We start from the raw sequence: 19968 nt of genomic DNA on the forward strand, positions 1-19968 counted from the left end.
GGGTCCCCCCAATAATTCCGTCCGCCTGGGTCCCCCCCCCATGTATTCCGTCCGCCTGGGTCCCCCCCCCCATGTATTCCGTCCGCCTGGGTCCCCCCCCCATGTATTCCGTCCGCCTGGGTCCCCCCCCATGTATTCCGTCCGCCTGGGTCCCCCCCATGTATTCCGTCCGCCTGGGTTCCCCCATGTATTCCGTCCGCCTGGGTCCCCCCATGTATTCCGTCCGCCTGGGTCCCCCCCATGTATTCCGTCCGCCTGGGTCCCCCCATGTATTCCGTCCGCCTGGGTCCCCGCCATGTATTCCGTCCGCCTGGGTCCTGGGGCTCTCCAGTGAGACTCGGGCCCATTTCTCCCCCTGCTCCTCTCAGGCCCACTCCCTCCCGGGTCCCACCTGCTTTGCCCCCAGTTCCCAGCTCATCCAGGGCCCCAGCTTCCCTGTCCTCACACCCAGAAGTACCCCTGGTTCTACGGGGCTCCGTTCTCCTGCTTCAATCAGGTCTGAGGAGCTGGGGCTCAGAGCACTCATCTCTCCCTGGGGAGGGACGGGATTGAGAGGTGCAGCGTGTGAGAGAGAGGACAGGAGCGGCCCCAGGTGGCACCTGTGAGCTGTGTCCTGTGGAAAGGGCCCCTTCCGGCCAGGCCGGGGTCTCTGCTGGGGAGTCCTCCCTGGGCTGAGCCTGCTCCCGGCAGGTCTGAGGGGCCGGGGCTTTCGCATCGCCGATGAGTGCAGTGTTTCCCTGACCTGCCCCTTCCCAGGCCCCTCGGGGGTCTCCGGGGTGGGAGGGGGCTCAGGGAAGGGCACCCCCACAGGCGGAGCCGGCCTCCAGGGTCCGGGGGGAAGGAGCCTTTGGGATGAGAGCTGGTTTCCTCTCCTGGCGAAGGGCGAAGAGAGTGGGTTCTGGGAGGGGAGAGGGGCTCCAGACTGGAACCCTCTGGAGGTGTCACCTCAGGGGCCACCTTCATCCTAGGGAGCCCTCGTGTCCGGTTGCTCACAGAGCCCCCCCCTCCCCCCTCGGAGGTTAGAGAGATGAGCCCTAGGCTGGGGCTGGGAGGGGGGGGGAGGCACCCAGCTGAGCGAGACCTCAGGCGTGTGTTTGGGGAGCAGGATTCAGACTCCCTGCTTAGACCCCTGGTCCTGACTTTGCATGGAAGGGAATGAGCCCCTGAACATGCACAGGCCCCGCCCCAGCCCTCACCCCTCAGCTCCCTTTGCCCTGGCCCCAGCTCTACCGACCTCCTCCCCCAACCGACGGCCCAGGGAACCAGGCCCGGAAAGGCGGGTCGCACCAAGCAGAGCCTTCACCTTGGGAAGACGCACGGTGACGGCTGCTGGGGCCCCAGGAGGCGAGGGATGGACAGGCTCTCACCTCCACCAAAGAGGCGGCAGCAGTAGCCAGAGGTGAGAGGCAAAGACAACAACCCACAACTAGAGCATCAGCCCAGCGGAATGCTCCCGCCGGACATCCCACCTGATGCCACGTGTCCTCGAACTGGACGTCATTCATTGCACAGCACACACCATCGCTCAAAAAGAACAGTGCCGATCGAACGATGACCGACGCTGGCTTCACTCACCACTTCTACTTTATACTGTAGAGAGGGCGCAGTGGGACTTGTTTCAGCAGAGATGATCAGGTTGTACCTATAACCGGCATGTACGGCCACGGCAGCCACGGGATGGCCGGTGCCTGGCTGACAGTGGCCACAGACACTGCTGATTACAGACACAAGTGACTGGCGAGAAGGCGGAGTGTGAAGAAGTGCATAGCAGAAAAGACAACTCCGGTAATTTCTAGGATTTCCCGGGCGCTTACCACGTGTTAACTACGGCCAAAGAAACGTCTAAGGTTGGTCATTTATTAGACCCATTTTACAGATTAGGAAACCGAGGCGAGCAGAGGTAGAGTCCCAAGAAACCATGTTATCCCGTGGCCAGTGTCATCCTCTCCGGCGTTAGGAGCGGCGGGCATGGGGCGCCGGAGTGGCCCCCTCGGCAAACAGCTTCAGGGAGAAATCCAGGGCCGGGGCCGCCTGGGTCAGCATCCCCAAGGAGATGACATCGACGTGCGGCCCGCAGAACTGAGGCAGGTTGCCCAGCGTGATGCCCCCGCTGGCCTCCACGCCCACACGCGGGAACCGGGCCTTCAGCGCTTCGGCCGTGGGGTGCAGCTCCTGCGGGACACAAGCCGAGGGGAGGTGACAGCCCCTAACACGGCCCCTCCCAGAAGCAGACCCCGCTCACCTCCGGCCTGAAGTTGTCCAGCAACACGAGGTCTGCTCCTGCCTCTGCCGCCTCCAGGGCCTCCTGCAGGCTGCTGCACTCCACCTCCACCTTCAGGGTGAAGTTGGCCGCCTGCTGGGCCCGCCTCACCGCCTGCCAGGCCGGGGGCAGAGTGACAGGGGGTGGCGTGAGGGCCACATGGGGCTGGGACTGGCAGGCAAAGGCCCCGGAGGGGCAACAAGCTTGGGGCTAATGAGGACACGGGGCATCAGGATGGTTTCTTTCGTATTCGGTGAAACCACATGAAATGGTCCCCCTTGTGGGTCCAAAAAAAAAGGCCAAATATCAGTAATATTTGGCATTTGGATGAGTTCAGTTTGACTCAGAGCATTAAAACGGAAGGGCTCTTTAAGAACCTCTCCTCAGCCCCTGTGGGTTTGGCTCAGCGGCTAGAGCGCCGGCCTGAGGACCAAAGGGTCCCAGGCTCAATCTCTGTTCAGGGCACGCGCCTTGTTGCTGGGTCCTCCTGGGCCCTGGATGTGTTTTTGTCATATGGATGTTTCTCTCTCTGTGTCTTCCCCTCTCTTTCCCACACTCCCTGAAAACCAGTGGGAAAATATCCGCGGGTGAGGATAAAAATAAGAAAAAAAGGACCTTTTCACCGGTTCAGGGACCCAAAGCTGGAGAGCCATGGACACTGGACGCCCCACGCTGGTCCTTTGCTCTTGAACATCATGCGAAGCCCGACGCTTACAGAGAAGCACATCCAAGCCCTCACTTTACAGAAGGGGCGCCTGAGGGGTACAGGGGTCTCATCCCGCTCCCGCCTGCGAGGAAGGGCTGCGGGGGGCTGGGGCCAGGGTGACCTGTCGGCCATCACCTTTCCCCTCCATCACCTTTCCCCTCCATCACCTTTCCCCCTCCATCACCTTTCCCACTCCATCACCTTTCCCACTCCATCACCTTCCCCCTCCATCACCTTTCCCCTCCATCACCTTTCCCCTCCGTCACCTTTCCCCTCCGTCACCTTTCCCCTCCATCACCTTCCCCCTCCATCACCTTTCCCGCTCCGTCACCTTTCCCCTCCGTCTCCTTTCCCGCTCCATCACCTTTCCCGCTCCGTCACCTTTCCCCTCCGTCACCTTTCCCCTCCGTCACCTTTCCCCTCCATCACCTTTCCCGCTCCGTCACCTTTCCCCTCCGTCACCTTTCCCCTCCGTCACCTTTCCCCCTCCATCACCTTTCCCCTCCGTCACCTTTCCCGCTCCATCACCTTTCCCGCTCCGTCACCTTTCCCCCTCCGTCACCTTTCCCCTCCATCACTTTTCCCGCTCCGTCACCTTCCCCCTCCATCACCTTTCCCCTCCATCACCTTTCCCCTCCGTCACCTTTCCCCTCCGTCACCTTTCCCGCTCCGTCACCTTTCCCCCTCCGTCACCTTTCCCCTCTGTCACTTTTCCCGCTCCGTCACCTTTCCCCTCCATCACTTTTCCCGCTCCGTCACCTTCCCCCTCCATCACCTTTCCCCTCCATCACCTTTCCCCTCCATCACCTTTCCCCTCCATCACCTTTCCCACTCCTCCGGCCGCCACCACGTGGTTGTCCTTCACCATCACCAGGCCGCCCAGGTCGTAGCGGTGAGAGGCAGCTCCGCCCACGAGGAGCCCATACTTCTCTGCCAGCCGGAAGCCGGGCGTGGTCTTCCGCGTGCCCGCCACCTGCCCGGCCCAGCCCGTGCCCCGGGCAGCCGCCACGGCGGCCGCCGCCTGGCTGGCCACCCCGCTGCAGCGGGCCAGCGCGTTCAGGGCCGGCCGCTCCCCCAGCAGCAGGCCGTGCGCGGGGCCGCGGACCTCGGCCACCTTGGCCACGGGCACCAGCTCTGCTCCCTCAGGGAGGAGCCAGGAGACCTGGCAGTTGACTTGGGCAAAGATGGCATCGAAGAAAGGCCGCCCGGCCAGTACGCCCGGGGACTTGGCCCACAGCGCCGCCTGCGCGGGGGCTGCCCCTGTGGCCCAGGCCGCATAGTTGAAGCCCGGGCAGTCCTCGCGGAGCCAGCTGTCCGCCAGGGAGGCCAGCGTGGCCGGGGGCAGCAGGAGTGCCAGGCCTGGAGGGAGAGAGAACGCGCTGTGGTCCGGCTGCCTCTCCTGTGGCCAGCGGTGACCATCAAAACACAGCTGACTCTTGAGCAATGCAGGGGTTCGGGACAGCAACCCCCAGCAATTGAAAATCCCTATATAGCTTTTTAAACAATATTTTAATTGCCCAGCTGGCGTGGCTCAATGATTGAGCATTGACCCATGATTCAGGAGGTCATGGTTTGATTCCCCCTCAGGGCACATGCCCGGGTTGCAGGCTCCATCCCCAGTGTGGGGCGCACAGGAGGCAGCCAATGAATGATCCTCTCTCATTACTGACTTTTCTAACTCTTTCTCCCTCTCCCTTCCTCTCCAAAATCAATTTTAAAAAGACCTTTTAAAATAAATAAATAATATTTTTATTGATTTTTAGAGATAGAGGAAGCGAAACATGGATGTGAGAGCAGAACATTGATGGACTGCGTCCTGCACGCCCCCTACCCAGGAATCAAGGCTGAAACCCAGGCATGTGCCCTGACCAGGAATTGAACCAGCAACCTTATGGTGCACGGGATGACGCCTGATTGACTGAACCACACCTTGAGGGCTCCCATATAGCCTTTGACTCCCCCAAAACGCCAGTTACCCCTCCTTATCGATGGGGGATTGCTCCCGGGACCCTCCCCTCCCACTGATACCAACCTTCACGGATGCTCAAGTCACTGTATAAAACACTGCAGATCAATGCATCCAACCACGGCCCAAACAGTACAAGTGTTTATCGGGGGAAAATTGCATGTAAGGGGGCCCGTGCAGTTCAAACCCGTGTTGCTCAAGGGTCAATTCCATTTAACAACCAGCAAAATCGGGCACTAGCCAACCAGGGTGAAGCTCTGGGGGTCCTGGGAGCGGGGCTGGGGTGCTGGGAGGCCCCTGTGGACTGGTCAGGGTTGCCTGATTGAGCAAATAAAAACACACACCACCTAGTTACATTTAAATTTCTGACCAACATCAAGGATGTTTTAGTATAAATATATCCTAGGTGATATTTAGAACATACGTTTAAAGTCTCTGCTGGTGCCCTTGCCGGGTAGCTCATTGGTTAGAGCACTGTCCCAGGGAGCCAAGGTTTCGGTTCAGTCCCTGGTCAGGGCACATATCAGAGTCAGCCAAAGGCTGCATAAGTGGGCGGAGCAGCAGATCAATGTCTCTCTCTCTCTCTCTCTCTCTCTGAAATCTTCAGGTTAAAAATTTAAAAATCTATCTGTCGGTTATCTGAAATGCAGATTTGAACCATGTCCTGTATCTTCTCTGGCGACTTAGTGCTGGGTCAGCAGCTATGGGCCAGCCAGGAGCGGAGCGAACAGCATCTCCGTCACCGGCTGCCTTCCGGTCCGCCTGGGAGCCCCCAGTGAAAGACCAGCTGGGTGTCCTTCAGCCGGGCGTCTCCACGGCACAGGGCTTTGAAGCTGGAGGCTCAGCTTTTTCTGGTGCAGATGGGACAGAGGGGAAGGGCGAGTAGGCCGAGGGCCACACAAAGCGCAGCAGAGTCAGACCAGCCAGGCATTGCGGTCGTGGCGCTGGCCCTCTGACTCGGCCTCTAGCGTGGAGCCCCCCCCCCCCACACACATCTGATGTGTCAATAAACTGTCACCTATCTAGAGATGGGAGCTGTAGAGGGAGGCTGTCCACAGGGACACGGCTTGAGCCCCTCTCTGTGGGACACAGCTTCAGGAGTGTGGCTGAGTCCTTTGCCTGTGAAATGACAGCTGTGGACACGCGGTTGGTCTCTGAGGTCCTTCCTGCTGTGAGTATGGGCTAACGTGCCCTCCCGCCTGTTGAATGAATGGGATGACAGCAGAGGAGGCTCAGGCGTGGGGCATCATCCCCACCTGTCGGCCAAGAGAAGATCTGCAGCCTCAGGAAGCACGGAGGACTGGCCTCCCATAGATCTCTGAGCAAGGCCCAACCTCAGAGCTCCCGCCAACTGGGCAGCCTGTGAGGGGGTGGGGTTGGGTTGGGTCGGGTCGGGTCGGGTGGGGTCGGGTCGGGTTGGGTTGGGTTGGGTGGGGTTGGGTTGAGTTGGGTTGGGTTTTGTTGCTGCACTTTTGCTCCACGTTGAAGTAACGCCATGCACCCTGCCTCACTCTGCTCTCAGAGGTGGGCTCTTCTTCCCCAAAGCCAAGAGGCTGCTCTTCACCCCTCACCCCTGCCCTCAGCCACCGTCCTGCCATCGAACCGAGGCCTTCTGCCCCACATCCTCTCCCACAGCTGTGCCAAGTGGCCTCCACTCCTCTCTCACAGCCAGCGGTGCCCTGGAGGGGTGCCGGGAGCAAAGTCAGTGCAAGGGACAAAGACGCAGTCCCCATCTCCCCTGTGGGCACCAGTGCAGCCAGGCCAAGGCCTGGAACGAACGGCAGGAGGCAGGGCCCCCATTCCAGGCAGACTCGGTGCAGCGACCTTTGCTTTTTAAAGCGAATTTGAATCTTTCCACTGGCGAGTGTCAGAGAAACAAACGGATGCCTCTGTACAGGCTGATTCATCTCGATGGTGGAACTCCACTCGGCAATGAGGAGGGAACCAGCCACCGAGACACGCAACGGGGACCCCTCTCAAGTGCATGGTTCTAGGGAAAGAGGCGGTTGGAAGGGCTGCATTCTACCTGACTCATCCAGATGACATTCTGGAAACGGCAGACTCATAACCACAGAGAGGAGGCGGATGTTTGCCCCGGGGTGGGGACGGCCTGGCCAGGAAGGGGCAGCACCCGGGAGTTTTTGGATGTGATTGAACTATTCTAGATCTTGTCTGCGATAGTGGCTACACCACTGATGCCTTCATTAAGCCGCAGAGAGCTTCACAGAGAAAAGGGTAAATTTCACTGTCCATAATTATAGCTCATTAAACCTGACTTGAAAGTAAAACAATAAACAAGTAAATTTGAGTGGATCACTCGCCTGTTTAAAACCGCACTTTCACCCTGGCCGGTGTGGCTCAGTGGTTGGAGCGTTGGTCCATGCACTGAAGGGTCGACGGTTCAATTACTGGTCAAGGGCACGTACTTGGGTTGCAGGTTTGATCCCCGGCCCTGGTTGGGGCACACGCGGGGAGGCGAGCAATCGATGTGCCTCTCACACCGATGTTTCTCTCTCTTTCTCTCCCTCCATCCTACTCTCTTTAAAAATCAATGGGCCCTGGCCAGTTTGGCTCAGTGGATAGAGCGTCGGCCTGCAGACTGAAGGGTCCCGGGTTCGATTCCGGTCAAGGGCATGTACCTTGGTTGCGGGCACATCCCCGGTGGGGAGTGTGCAGGAGGCAGCTGATCAATGTTTCTAACTCTCTATTCCTCTCCCTTCCTCTCTGTAAAAAATCAATAAAATATATTTAAAAAATAAAAATAAAAATCAATGGAAAAAGTATCCTCTGGTGAGGATTAACAACAACAACAAAACCCACCCTGGCCGGTGCGGCTCCGTTGGTTGACCTTTGCCCCAGGCACCAAGAGGTTGCGGGTTCTATTCTCGGTCAGGGCACGTGAAGGCAGCCGATCCATGTTTATCTCTCTCTGGCTCTCCCCTCCTCTCTTTCTAAAATCAATAAAAACATATATATTTTCAAAAACTCCCCACTTTCTTTTTTTTTCTTTTTAAAATATATTTTATTGATTTTTTACAGAGATGAAGGGAGAGAGATAGAGAGCTAGAAACATCGATCAGCTGCCTCCTGCACACCCCCTACTGGGGATGTACCCACAACCAAGGTACATGCCCTTGGCTGGAATCGAACCTGGGACCCTTCAGTCCGAAGGCCGAGGCTCTATCCACTGAGCCAAACCGGTTAGGGCAAAACTCCCCACTTTCATTGTATTAGCTTTAGCTCTCTTGACTTCTTTGCATTTTTAATATATTCTTTTGACAAATCTTTATTGAGCAACTGGTCAGTGCCAGGTACTAATTGGAGTGACAGAGTGGACAGCTGTTTCTCTTAGCATTCAGGCCTTAGCCCAGCGGTTCTCAACCTGTGGGTCGCGACCCCTTTGGGAGTCGAACGACCCTTTCACAGGGGTCGCCTAAGACCATGGGAAAACACATATATAATTACATATTGTCTTTGTGATTAATCACTATGCTTTAATTATGTTCACTTTGTAACAATGAAAATACATCCTGCATATCAGATATTTACATTACGATTCATAACAGTAGCAAAATTATAGTTATGAAGTAGCCACGAAAATAATGTTATGGTTGGGGGTCACCACAACATGAGGAACTGTATTAAAGGGTCGCGGCGTTAGGAAGGTGGAGAACCACGGCCTTAGCCGACGCTATTCCAGGTTGTGCCTCTGCCTGGAAGCCCCTTCTCTTACCCCGCCCCTCCCCCGGCTCCCCCTTCCTCTCACTCCTCTTTCAGGTCTTCTTAGGCTCTGTCCTCTGCCGGGGGCTCTCACAGACCCAGAATCAGGCCACATGCTCACTCCGCTCCTTGCTCCTTCCTTCTCATCACACCCCAACCTTGTTTCCCCTCTGGGGGCAAAGGTATGTCCTTCCAGAGTTTCTGGCTGTGTCGCAAGTGCCTGGCACAGTGAACCAGATGAATGTGCTGCTTCGATTGGGCAAACACAGCCAAACATTGGACGTTTTCTGTTGCTCAGCTTAACACGAAGTGTTCACTGACACTCAGCCACGCAGAGAGGCCACACGGTGGAATGACTCAGAGTCTAGACTCTGGAGCCACAGGGCCTGGGCTTCAAGGCGGCTCGGGGGCCAGCGACCCACCCTCTCTGGGGCCGTAGGCTCCGCACCTGTAAGAGCGATAATGCTAATGATCCTCTCTAGAGCTGCTATAAAAATTAAGTGGGTTAATATTTGCCAAGTGCTCAGGAACACATGGCAGACGTGTTTGCTGAAGGAATGACTGAGGATTTACCGAGGGTGGTGGGAGTGAGAGGCAGAAATGACAAGTGCCCTGGGGACGGGGCAGCAGTCCCAGCGGCCTTGAAGGATGAGTAATGTTTGCCAAGCAGAGGTGTGGGGGGTGAGGAGGAGGGCGAGATGGTTCAGGCTGAAAGAGCAGGTGCTCAAGGCTCAGAAGCGAGAACATAGAGGGAAGGTCGGCTGAGTAGGGTTGGCAGGAGAAACGGTGGGAGTTGAGGCCAGAGAGAAAAAGGACCAAACTAGCTGGAGTCTGGATAGATGGCGGGAGCCGTAACGGAATTGTAAGCAAGGGAATGACATGATTGTGACTTTTTCTGGAAGGGTCACTCCAGCCATCAACTGGAGATGGGTTGGGGCAAAAGGAGGTGCAGCCATCGGCCAGACAAGAAGAGACGCAGCCCCGAATCGGGCGGGAACCGCAGGCCTAGTGGAGGGGGCACAGGTTGTTCCTGAGGCGGGATGTGCAGGACGCGCAGCGAATAAGATAGAAGCCTTGGTTTCCGTCCTGGCAGCTGAAGACGCACCCAGAGCTGTTCAGGGAGGAGCAGGGTGGGGGGAGGATGGGACCGCAGAAGACAGCAGCCCGCTCTGCCTGTGTGTGGCCGCCGGGCCCACCGCCTTCGCGCTCTCACTGGGCCTCACCACAGGACAGCGTCCCTCCCTCTGCAAGTACAGAAGCCAGCCTCGCGCCGCCCTGGTGGCCCTGGTGCCGCCCTGGTGGCCCTGGTGACAAGGTTTATAAGCAGCAGAGCTAGGGGGCTTGGGGGTTGGCACGAGAGTGACTTTGGTTTTGCAGATGCCAAGGTTGCGATGCCAGCAGGAAAGGTGATGGCTGTCCCCGATGGAGGGTAGGAGAGTGGCTCTGGAGCTCAGAAGAGATACAGGGACGAGGATTGGAAACTTTGCAGCCGCCAGTGGACATGGCTGGCACCTGAGCATGGTGGGCGGGGGAAGAAGAGGAGGCCCCGGGAGGGAGGGGGTGTCTGGATTTCAGGAAGCAGGGTGTGGCCCTGGCCATGGTCTCAGTGGTTAGCGTGTCAGCCCACACCCTCAGCCAGGGTGCGTGCAGAAGGCAACCAGTCGCTGAGTCTTCTCTCTCTCTCTCTCTCTCTCTCTCTCTCTCTCTCCTTCCAATCTCTCCGAAAGCAATGGAAAAAATATCCTCAGGTGAGGATTAACAAGAGAGGGGGTGCCGGGGGGAGAAGTAGGGTGTGAACAGAAGCAAGAAGGCTGACCGGGGTTGGGCTTAGCAGCGGGCAGGCCTTCCAGAGCAGTTCTGGTTCCGTGTGGTTGGGCAGGAACCACGTGGTCGTGGTCAGGAGTGTGCGGAGGTGAGGGCGCGGGCAGTGGGTGTGGACACTCTTGCAGCAGAGGCTGAGGGAGCAGGGCCCCCCACCGCTGCCCACGGGGGTGTGGGGGTCACCCGGGCAGCTTCCCAGACCCTCGGCCGCGCAAGCCCATTGCAGACCCCCTGCATCCGAGTCTTTGGGGGGGGCTGGGGGGGGGGGTTCCCAGGCACCCGGTTTTCGAAGCCCTGCCCCTGTGACCCAGATACACATGAGGGTAGGAACCAATGCGCACACAGACCACACACTGCATGTCCCGTTCAGATGAAGTGGCCGGAGGAGGCAAATCGAGAGACAGGCTTCCGAACAGTGCTCGCCTGGGGCTGGGAATGAACTCAACGACATGAGACCTTACGGAGGCGGAAATGCCCTATGGCTGTACAACTTGGGAAAGTTACAAAAACCACTGAGCTGTCTGCTTAACCAAATAAGATCCCGTGCTCTGCGGGAAGGAGGAACCATGCTGCAACCCCCGAGAACCGGTGCAGCCAGGAGCTGAGCACCGAAAGCCAACCTCGAGCTCCTGAGGCAGAGCACACCGCCACCCCGGAGCGCTCTCGGCAAAACAGATCAGACTTCCAGATGCAGCCAATGGACAGAGGAACGCAGGAAGGCATCTCGCAGGGTTGCCACCAGCAAGGTTCAGACCAGAGGAACCCTCCAGAGGATAACCGGTCTTTTAGCAAATGCATTGCAAGGAAAGAAAAGGTTAAATGATTGTAAAACACATACTAACCAATCAATCGCAGTGTATCGATCTTATCTGTAACCTAATTCAAACGTACAAATTGAAACGAAATTAGGACATTTACGAAACAATTGAAAATCTGAACACTGTCTGGATATTTTTTTTTTTTTTTTTTTTTTTTTTTTTTTTGTTAAATATTCCCCCTTTATTATTAAAGTAGTGCTTGAGATACATAGGCTTTGAGGAGGGGAGAAAAGGAGACTCTGCTCTCCATTATTGTTGGGAAGCATTTTTTTTTTGTCTCAAGGTGTTTGAGTTGAGCACATTTATATTGTTTGTGCCTTTAAATTCCAATTCTGAATTCTACAACATGCAGCATTTAGTGAGAATGTTTAAATAGCTGAGCTGCCTTAATGATATCGAAGTTTTACTTTTTTTTTTTTTTTTTTTTTTTTTTTTTTTTTTTTTATTTTCCTCTTAAAGTATTACAAAGGGTATTACATAAGTATCCTTTCCCCCCCCCCCCCCCCCCCCCCGCCCCACTGTCTGGATATTTGATGACATTAAGAGAACTTTTAAAATTTAGTTGTGACCTAACCGGTTTGGCTCAGTGGATAGAGCATCGGTCTGCGGACTGAAGGGTCCCCGGTTCGATTCTGGTCAAGGGCATGTACCTTGGCTGCAGGCACATACCCAGTAGGGGGCGTGCAGGAGGCAGCCGACTGATGATTCTCGCTCATCAATGTTTCTAACTCTCTATCCCTCTCCCTTCCTCTCTGTAAGAAATTAATAAAATATTTAAAAATAAATAAATAAATAAATAAAATTTAGTTGTGATCATTGCATTGTGAGTGTAATAAAAAGAAGTCATGCCTGGCTGGTGTGGCTCAGTGGTTGGGCATTGACCCGCGTACCAAGAGGTCACCAGATCGATTCTCGGTCAGGGCACATGCCCAGGTTGTGGGGCTTGATCCCCAATGGGGGGCATACAGGAGGCATCCAATCGATGTTTCTCTCTATTCCCCACCCTTCCTCTCTCTCTAAAATCAATAAACACACACACACACACACACACATGCACACACACACACACACATGCACACACACATACACACATGCACACACATACACATGCACACACATACACACACGCACACACATGCACACACATGCACACATGCACACACACGCACACACACACGCACACACATACACACATGCACACACATGCACACATACATACACACACATACACACACATACACACATACACACACATACATACACACATACATACACACATACATACACACACATACACACATACACACATACACACATACACACATACACGCACACATACACACACATGCACATACACATACACACACATACATACACACATACACACACACATACACACACACACACACATATATTTAAAGCCCAACCGGTGGGTGTGTCCCAGTGGTTAAGCATCAGCCAATGGACCAGGAGGTCACTGTTCCCTCAGGGCACATGTCCGGGTTTCTGGGCTTGATCCCCAGTCGGGGGCGTGCAGGAAGCAGCCAATCAATGATTCTCTCTCATCATTGATGTTTCTGTTGCTCCCTCCCTCTCTGAAATCAATAAAAATATTTTTTTAAAAGAAAAGTCATTATATTTTAGAAAATACATGCTAAGAAGTTAATGTATAAGAGCTGGTTTTTAAATATATATATATTTTTAATTGATCACATTAAGATAATTTAATGTTAACAACCCGGGCCTGTGCCCTGAGCAGGAATCGAACCATGACCTCCTGGATCATAGGTCGATGCTCAGCCACTGAGCCACACTGGCCAGTCCGAGAGCTGGTTTGCTTTAAGGTCACCCTGGGAGGCAGGAAGGAGGGGGTGTGGCTGGGGCTGGACTGGCCACAGCTGATGGTTGCTGAGGCTGGATGGTGGGTACAGGAGGGTTCATCAGATTGTTCTGTCTATTTATGTGAATGTTTGACATTATAATTTTAAAAAATTGGAAAGAGAGAGAGAAGAGAGGCCCCTCATTTGAGACAGGGTCAAGGGGCGGGGGGAGCAGTGGTTCAAAACCCAGGCTCCACAACGGAACTGTCTGGGGAGCTTTGCAAGATGCTGGCCCCCCCCCACCCCCACCCCCGGAAAATCGGATGTAACGGGTCTGGAATGTGGTGACATCATTCTAACTCGCAGCAGAGATGGGAGCTCCTGACCCGCCGGACTAGAGGGAAGCTGCCATCCCTGGCGCCTGCCAGCTGCCCGCACTTGCTACGCCTGCTCTGCGCGGTCACAGTCCTGCTCGCAGTTTTTCACGGTGGAGATCACCCGTCTTCATAGGTGGAGAACGAGGCTCAGAAGCACAGAGGCAGTTACTGAAGGGCAGAGCTGGGAAACCGCCAAGCACACCAGCCCTGCCTTCTCCGCCCGCGGGTGACCGCCCACCCCTTCCTTCGAGATCAGTTCCTCTGATCGCCTGTTGCAGAGGCAGATGCCCGGGCTCCACGTTCCATTTGTGAGAAATAAACAAACACGCCTGGCACTAGCTCTCCTCAGGCCCTGACTCCATGCGTTTCCAACCAAAGGGGCTCCTTTGAAATGAAGGCTCTCTGAACGCGCAGCTGTGAGGGAAAGTTATTTTTATAACTTGGCCGAGTTGTACAGCCACCGCAGCTGCAGCAGCTGGCAGGGACCGGAAGGCATGCTGTTCCCCTGCCCGCTCTCTGCACTCTCACTGGTGGTGAGAGTTCCCTGGAGGTGCCTGCCCTTCAGAGTATCCTTTCATCCTTGCTCTCTCAACCCGATACCTTCCTAATTGCTTTTCCAGCGTTTTGTTAAAATTGGCATCTCTGGCCCCGCCCTGCGGCTCAGATGCTTGGAGCGTCTGTCCTCCCCACGTTAAGGGGCCGCATGTGATCCCCGGTCTGGGCACCTGCGGGGGGGTGGGGGTTTCGGGTTAGGGGTTGGGGACTGGCAGCCTATCGATATCTATCTATCTATCTCCCCCCCCTTCTCTGCCTCCCTCTAAAATCAATTCTAAAAATAATAATTTTTAAAAAGAACTGACGTTTTTTAAAAAATTGGTATCTCTGTTTCTGAGGGTACTTACTGCGTCTCTCTAAACACCTTACAGGGAAGGATACAGATAAACTGGATCTGGCCCGACATACGGAGGCCTTCCCCGCGGGCATTTCTGCCGGTCCTGTCTGCGCTTCCAGGTTGTCCTGACTAGACAGGGCCCCTTGCCAGCATCGGGCTTCCATCCCTCATCTTCCCTCCCTGCCTGGTGGGCGGACAGAAAGGGCGGCTGTGCCAATGAACCGAAATGAATATAACAAGTCTCGGTTCTGAATTGTATGTGGAGCCATGTGGCCTGTGTTTGCAGCCTCGGTGGTGTTACAAGAGGCTGACAAAGTCCTCCAGCTAACACCAGGTAATGATGGTTTCCCCAATTTACAGGGGGAAATTAATGTAGATAGAAGTTGTCAATTTTAAAGGTTTTGTCTTTATAAATTTTTCTTAAACTCTGGGGCCTACTGCCACTTGTCTATAATCAAATCCGGAATGCCGTAATGTATAGTAATAACAGCCAACACTTTTACTGTCCTTCCTAGGCACTGTGTCAAACATTTTATATATATTAACACATTTCACCCTCACAACAACCCTATGGGAATACTACTATTATCCCCATTTTACAGATCGGTAAACCTAGGCACTGAAAGGGCAAGTAACTGGCCCAAAGTTCACACAGCTGGGAAGTGTGCTCTCAGGAACACCCGCCCAGGCAGGCGGGCTCGAGTCCCCTCACTTACCCCACCTCACTGTTAGACAGACCCGAGCAGAGCCAGGACGATGGGCCAGGGACAGAAACTCACCAGGGCAGAAAGTCCCGGATGCCCGGCAAGGGGCAAAACTGGGAAAACAAGGACCTCGCCCCCAGGGCAACCTGCCCTCCCCTGGCTCATCACTGGTCGTGCGGGTCAGACCCCTGACCTTTTCCTCCCTAAGAGAACATCTAGGCCTCGGTTGTATTTCAGCTCCAGGCCCAGAAAAGCAGCAAAACCAGACAAGTGATGCCAGGCTGCCTGGGCACCAGCTGCATTGACTAATGACCCCCTGTCCTGGCACCGACCAATCAGTGGAGACTGTGACCCTGAAAGAGCACAGCTGGGAAGCTGATGAAATTCTAACAAGACCCTCCCCTAAGATGTCCACCTGCAAGAGGACAATAAATATGCTAGGACACAGCAGCCTCCAAGGAGCACTCCCATGCCATCCCCTTCTCTCCTCTTCCCACAGGCACGGTCCCCCAACCTCTCAGGAACCCCATGAGGCATGCAACCAGGGGAGCAGTGGGCCGTCAGCTCGTCCCAGGCTCACCCCTGACCCTGTCTCCAAGCCCCCTTCTCTCTGCCCTCCCAGTGACCAAAGCAGCCCCGCCTGGCTCTCCTGCTGCTTCCTCTATGTCCGTCCTTGTGTCACTGCCCTAAGTGTGTTTTTGCTGCCACCCTGGACCCAACACCCTTCGGCTCAGTGCTGTGCAGCCCTATCTGCATTCCCCCTCCCTTTTCCTTAAATACATTCAATTTTTCTCTATTCACCATCTGAGATGGCTATTTAGCCTGCCCACGCACCACCAACTTGAACCTTTCACTCACCACACTGCCATTTAATCTAGCACTAAGTCATATTTTAATTCAGTATATGTTTATAATATCAATATTCAGAGTTCTGTAAGCTGCAGTCAGGGCTCCGGGGCCCTGTCCCTGGTGCTGGAGCAGAGCCTGGACCGGGAGTCAGAAGCGCCTGGGTTTGGACCTGCTCCACCACCCACACGCGGGCCAACGCCAGGCGGTTTGCTAACCCCTCTGGGTCAGTCTCATGAGGAAATCAGAGCTGCAAAGAGGAGGGAACACGGCGATTGACATCCAGTGCCTGAGCCGATGCCTGCCAGGTTTTGCACGCCCAGGTGTCTGACTGGCAGCTTCGGTGATCCATTTGGCAAACACCAGGTGGAGACAGAAGCTGGCTTGCACCGCAGCTTCTAGATCAATGCTCTTTTCTTCCCCCTTTCTCTCTAGCGAAGAGCAACAACCTCCACCTCGGGCCCAGTGTGATTACCCAGCATACGAACGGCACAATAACCTACAGAATCTCAGAGCAGTTGGAGGGCAGCAAGAGAGAGGGCCGAGGGGTAGCTGGGGCCAGACTGAGCAGGCCTTGAGTGCCAGGAAAGAGTTAGGGTCCTGCTCAATAGGCCGTGGGAAATCACTAAAACTTTTCATCGGAAGTCACAGCATCAAAAATGCTCTTTGAAGTTTAACTATTTGAATGGTGCCTCTGGCTCCTGACAGATGTAAGCGGGAGGCTGTTGAACTGCTGGGCAAGAGGCAGGGAGCCAGGTGAGGTGTAGGGAGGCATCCCTCCTGAGCGGTGAGCAGAAGGGCCACTACCGGCACCCACGTCCCCAGACTTGGGGCTGGGCCGCCCGCTCACACCTCGGCCAAGCCTGACCTCTCCCCCTTTGCCCACCAGCCCGCCATCTGCTTCTGCCCCAACTCTGTCCTCGCCACTCCTTCCCCCCGTCCCCCGCTCCCCGTCCCCCAGCCTTTGCCTCACCCCCTTGACTTGTCTGCTCCTTCCTGGCTTAATTCCCTCGGCTCAGTGACCCAGCGCCAGCCCTTCTGAGCCGCACAACAGGTGTGGTCACCTGTGTGAAGGCAGCAGAGGCCTCCCCCGGGTGGGAACAGCCCGGGAAAGGGCGCAGGTGACGCCAGAGAGGTAAATGCATAGGCCTCGGCCGCTGTCCAGGTGTTGGGGTGCGAGGACAGTGAGCAGCAAAAGCTGACCCTGAGGTTTCCAGTCTGAGCAGGAGGGGGTGAGGCAGGAGCAGAAATGGAGCTGGCATGGCAGGGGGAGGTCCAGGTGGAGGCGGGCAGACGGGGCTCCCCAAAATGGAGCGGAGCTGAGGAGGCCCGGGCTGCAGAGACAGGTCTGAGGGACGCCTCTGTGCAGGCATCACACCGAACCTTCCCCACGGCCCAAGTGAGGGCATGTCATCTTCTCAGTGAGGAGCAGGCCCAGCAAGGCTGAGCATCTGCCCGAGGCCACACAGCGAGCAGGTGGCAGGGATGGGACTGGAGCCCAGGCTCTGACTCTGAGGTTCTTTCCAAACCAAGAGCAGTTTGGGGCCAGAAGAGCTGCCTTCACGATCACAAGGGGGCTGGGCACAGGGGGCGCGGGGCCAGCAGAAGCCGCGGGGCCAGGGCGGAGGTCAGAGCTGGGAGCTCACAGATGGGCCCCTTCCATGCATCCTGTCATCTGCCCTCCTCACACACTTGTATTGTCGTTTCATAGATGCAAGGAAAGGGGCTCTGAGAAGTCGGCGACTTGCCCAAGGTCACAGCCTGTTTCTGGTGGGGCCTGAACCTGCCCCCACCCCCGCCCGCCCTTCATTCGGCATTTAGCGACATCACCCCCGCCCCGCACCCCCCCCCCCCCCCCCGCCACCCCCGCCAGAGGATCGCTGGACTCAAGCCCCTCCCCCACCCGCGGCAGATGGGGCAGGACTTGGCTCCAGGCCTCTCCAGCTGCCGGCCAGGGGCAGAGTCCAGAGCTGGCCCCATCCAGCCTCCCCAGAGCCCCCAGGAGCCGTTCCCTCCAGGCCACCCCGCCTTTGCTGGGGCTGAAGCCCGTTCTTGGCCAGAGCTCCCTGAGACCCAACAACCAGGAGAAGCAGCGGGAGAGGGCCTTTGCGGGCAGAAAGGAATGCCTGGGGCCCAGAGAGGCTGGAGGGATTGCGGGAGGTGAAGACCCCCACGGGCCAGAGGAGCCTCCGTCTCTGGTGGGGGTGGAGCGATCAGGGACTGAGATAAGTTGGGAGGGGAGAGGGGCAGAGGGTGGGGGGTGGGGGCGCAGGGACACAGGGGAGAGAGGTCTGGGGGCTCCTTTACCTTCGGGATCCATGACGGCTTGGAGCTGGCTCAGCTGCTCAGATCCAAAGTTCAGAGAGCTCTGGGGCGGGGGGGTGGGGCTGCCGGGGTCGGGGAGGAGGGCCCCAATCAGCCCTTCCCGCTTCCCTGGGGCTCCCTCTTGTCCTCGTTCCGGCGTCAGGACCCCTGGCGGGGTGGTATCTCGTCTGCTTTCCAGGCTCCGAGGGGAGCTCTCCTTTGCTAACTCAGAAGTCCTCCCTCTGAGCCGAAGGCCTGTTCTCTCCACACGCCCAGCGCCCCAGGGTGACCCAGCGCCCCAGGGTGAGAGGCCGAGGATGCAAGACTGTGCTCCCCTTGAGGGCCCGCAAGCCCCTTGGTGGTGCCCTAGGTCACAGGTCGGCAAACTCGTTAGTCAGCAGAGCCAAATATCAACAGTACAACGATTGAAATTTCTTTTGAGAGCCAAATTTTTTTTTTTAATTCTTTTTTTTTTTTTTAATATATTTTATTGATTTTTTACAGAGAGGAAGGGAGAGAGATAGAGAGTTAGAAACATCGACCAGCTGCCTCCTGCACATCTCCCACTGGGGATGTGCCCGCAACCCAGGTACATGCCCTTGACCGGAATCGAACCTGGGACCTTTCAGTCCGCAGGCCGACGCTCTATCCACTGAGCCAAACCGGTTTCGGCAAGAGAGAGCCAAATTTTTTAAACCTAAACTATACAGGTAGGTACATTCAACTCTAAATTCAACTCTAAATTCACGGTTTTCGTCTTCCGTTTTTCTTTGCTGCTTCTTTGTAGCCATGTCAAACAGGGCACCTAAAACATGTTTCATTTTATAATAATAAAGCCACCAACACAAAAGAATTGCAATTCTTAAATTGATGACAAAAATACCTGTAGGATTTGCAGCTGGTTGGAAAAATACAGGTAACTTTATGCTTCGAGTAGGTACTTTTGTCACCCGCGCGCGATTTGCAGACGCGACTAGCACTAACCACTGCACCATGAGACTGCTGACTGACTGGCTCACTCAGCTCGTGCATGAATCGCGCTGTGTATCCCGCGTCCCGCCTGGGCTGCGTATCTGGACGCCCAACCGACCGACACCCCCCACTTCTTCTAACGCCACTTCTTCAAAATAAAATAGACTCTCCCAGGCCGAAAACCGACTTCTGCGCGTGGGCCACGAAGTTTCAATCGCACTGTATGCACGCCCGCACGTGGTATTTTGTGGAAGAGCCACACTCAAGGGGCCAAAGAGCCGCATGTGGCTCTCGAGCCGCAGTTTGCTGACCACGGACCTAGGAGAACCGGGCTCAGTGGGTTCCAATCCCAGTTCCATCCTTCTTCATCTCAAGCGCCTTTTGACCTCTTTCCACACCTCAGTTTGCTCTGCTGTGAAATGGGGTAACACTTACCCGGTGGGTTCGCCTGAGAACAAGTGAGGAAACTGCCAGCGACACAGAGTAAACGCTGGACAAATGTCCATTTCCCTTCCCGTCCGTCCCAGGGTCCTGTAAGGTCGCGGACAGATCAGAGCCCGGCCTCTGAGAGGGGAAGGGGGCACTGCCATGACCGGTGCTTCGCCTCCAGGCCTGTCCCCGTCCAAGGATGGCCGCCTCCGTTTCTTCCTGGGAACTGCGGGCTCCGGGCGCCGGGAGCTCTGATGCCAACCCACTGGCACCATCCCAGCCTCGCCCGTCCCTTCCTCTGCAGACAGGACCTGCCGGGATGGGGCCTGGAGA

The 19968-nt window shown here is 55.9% G+C and overlaps 1 protein-coding gene across 1 annotated transcript; it reads right to left on the bottom strand.

Moving 5' to 3' along the window:
* Window positions 1-1843: 1843 nt before the first annotated feature.
* On the bottom strand, window positions 1844-18489 carry QPRT (quinolinate phosphoribosyltransferase). Its single transcript, XM_070411650.1, has 4 exons — window positions 18238-18489; window positions 3790-4325; window positions 2243-2374; window positions 1844-2172 (listed from the first exon to the last, which is right to left on the bottom strand). Exons 1-4 carry the CDS (start codon window positions 18248-18250, stop codon window positions 1954-1956), a joined length of 900 nt encoding a protein of 299 aa, XP_070267751.1. The 5' UTR covers window positions 18251-18489; the 3' UTR covers window positions 1844-1953.
* Between the last annotated feature and the right edge of the window lie 1479 nt (window positions 18490-19968).

This window comes from Myotis yumanensis, unplaced genomic scaffold (genome assembly GCF_028538775.1).
Source record: "Myotis yumanensis isolate MYYU_CA2020_CCGP unplaced genomic scaffold, mMyoYum1.0.hap1 SCAF_4, whole genome shotgun sequence".
Lineage (NCBI taxonomy): Eukaryota > Metazoa > Chordata > Mammalia > Chiroptera > Vespertilionidae > Myotis > Myotis yumanensis.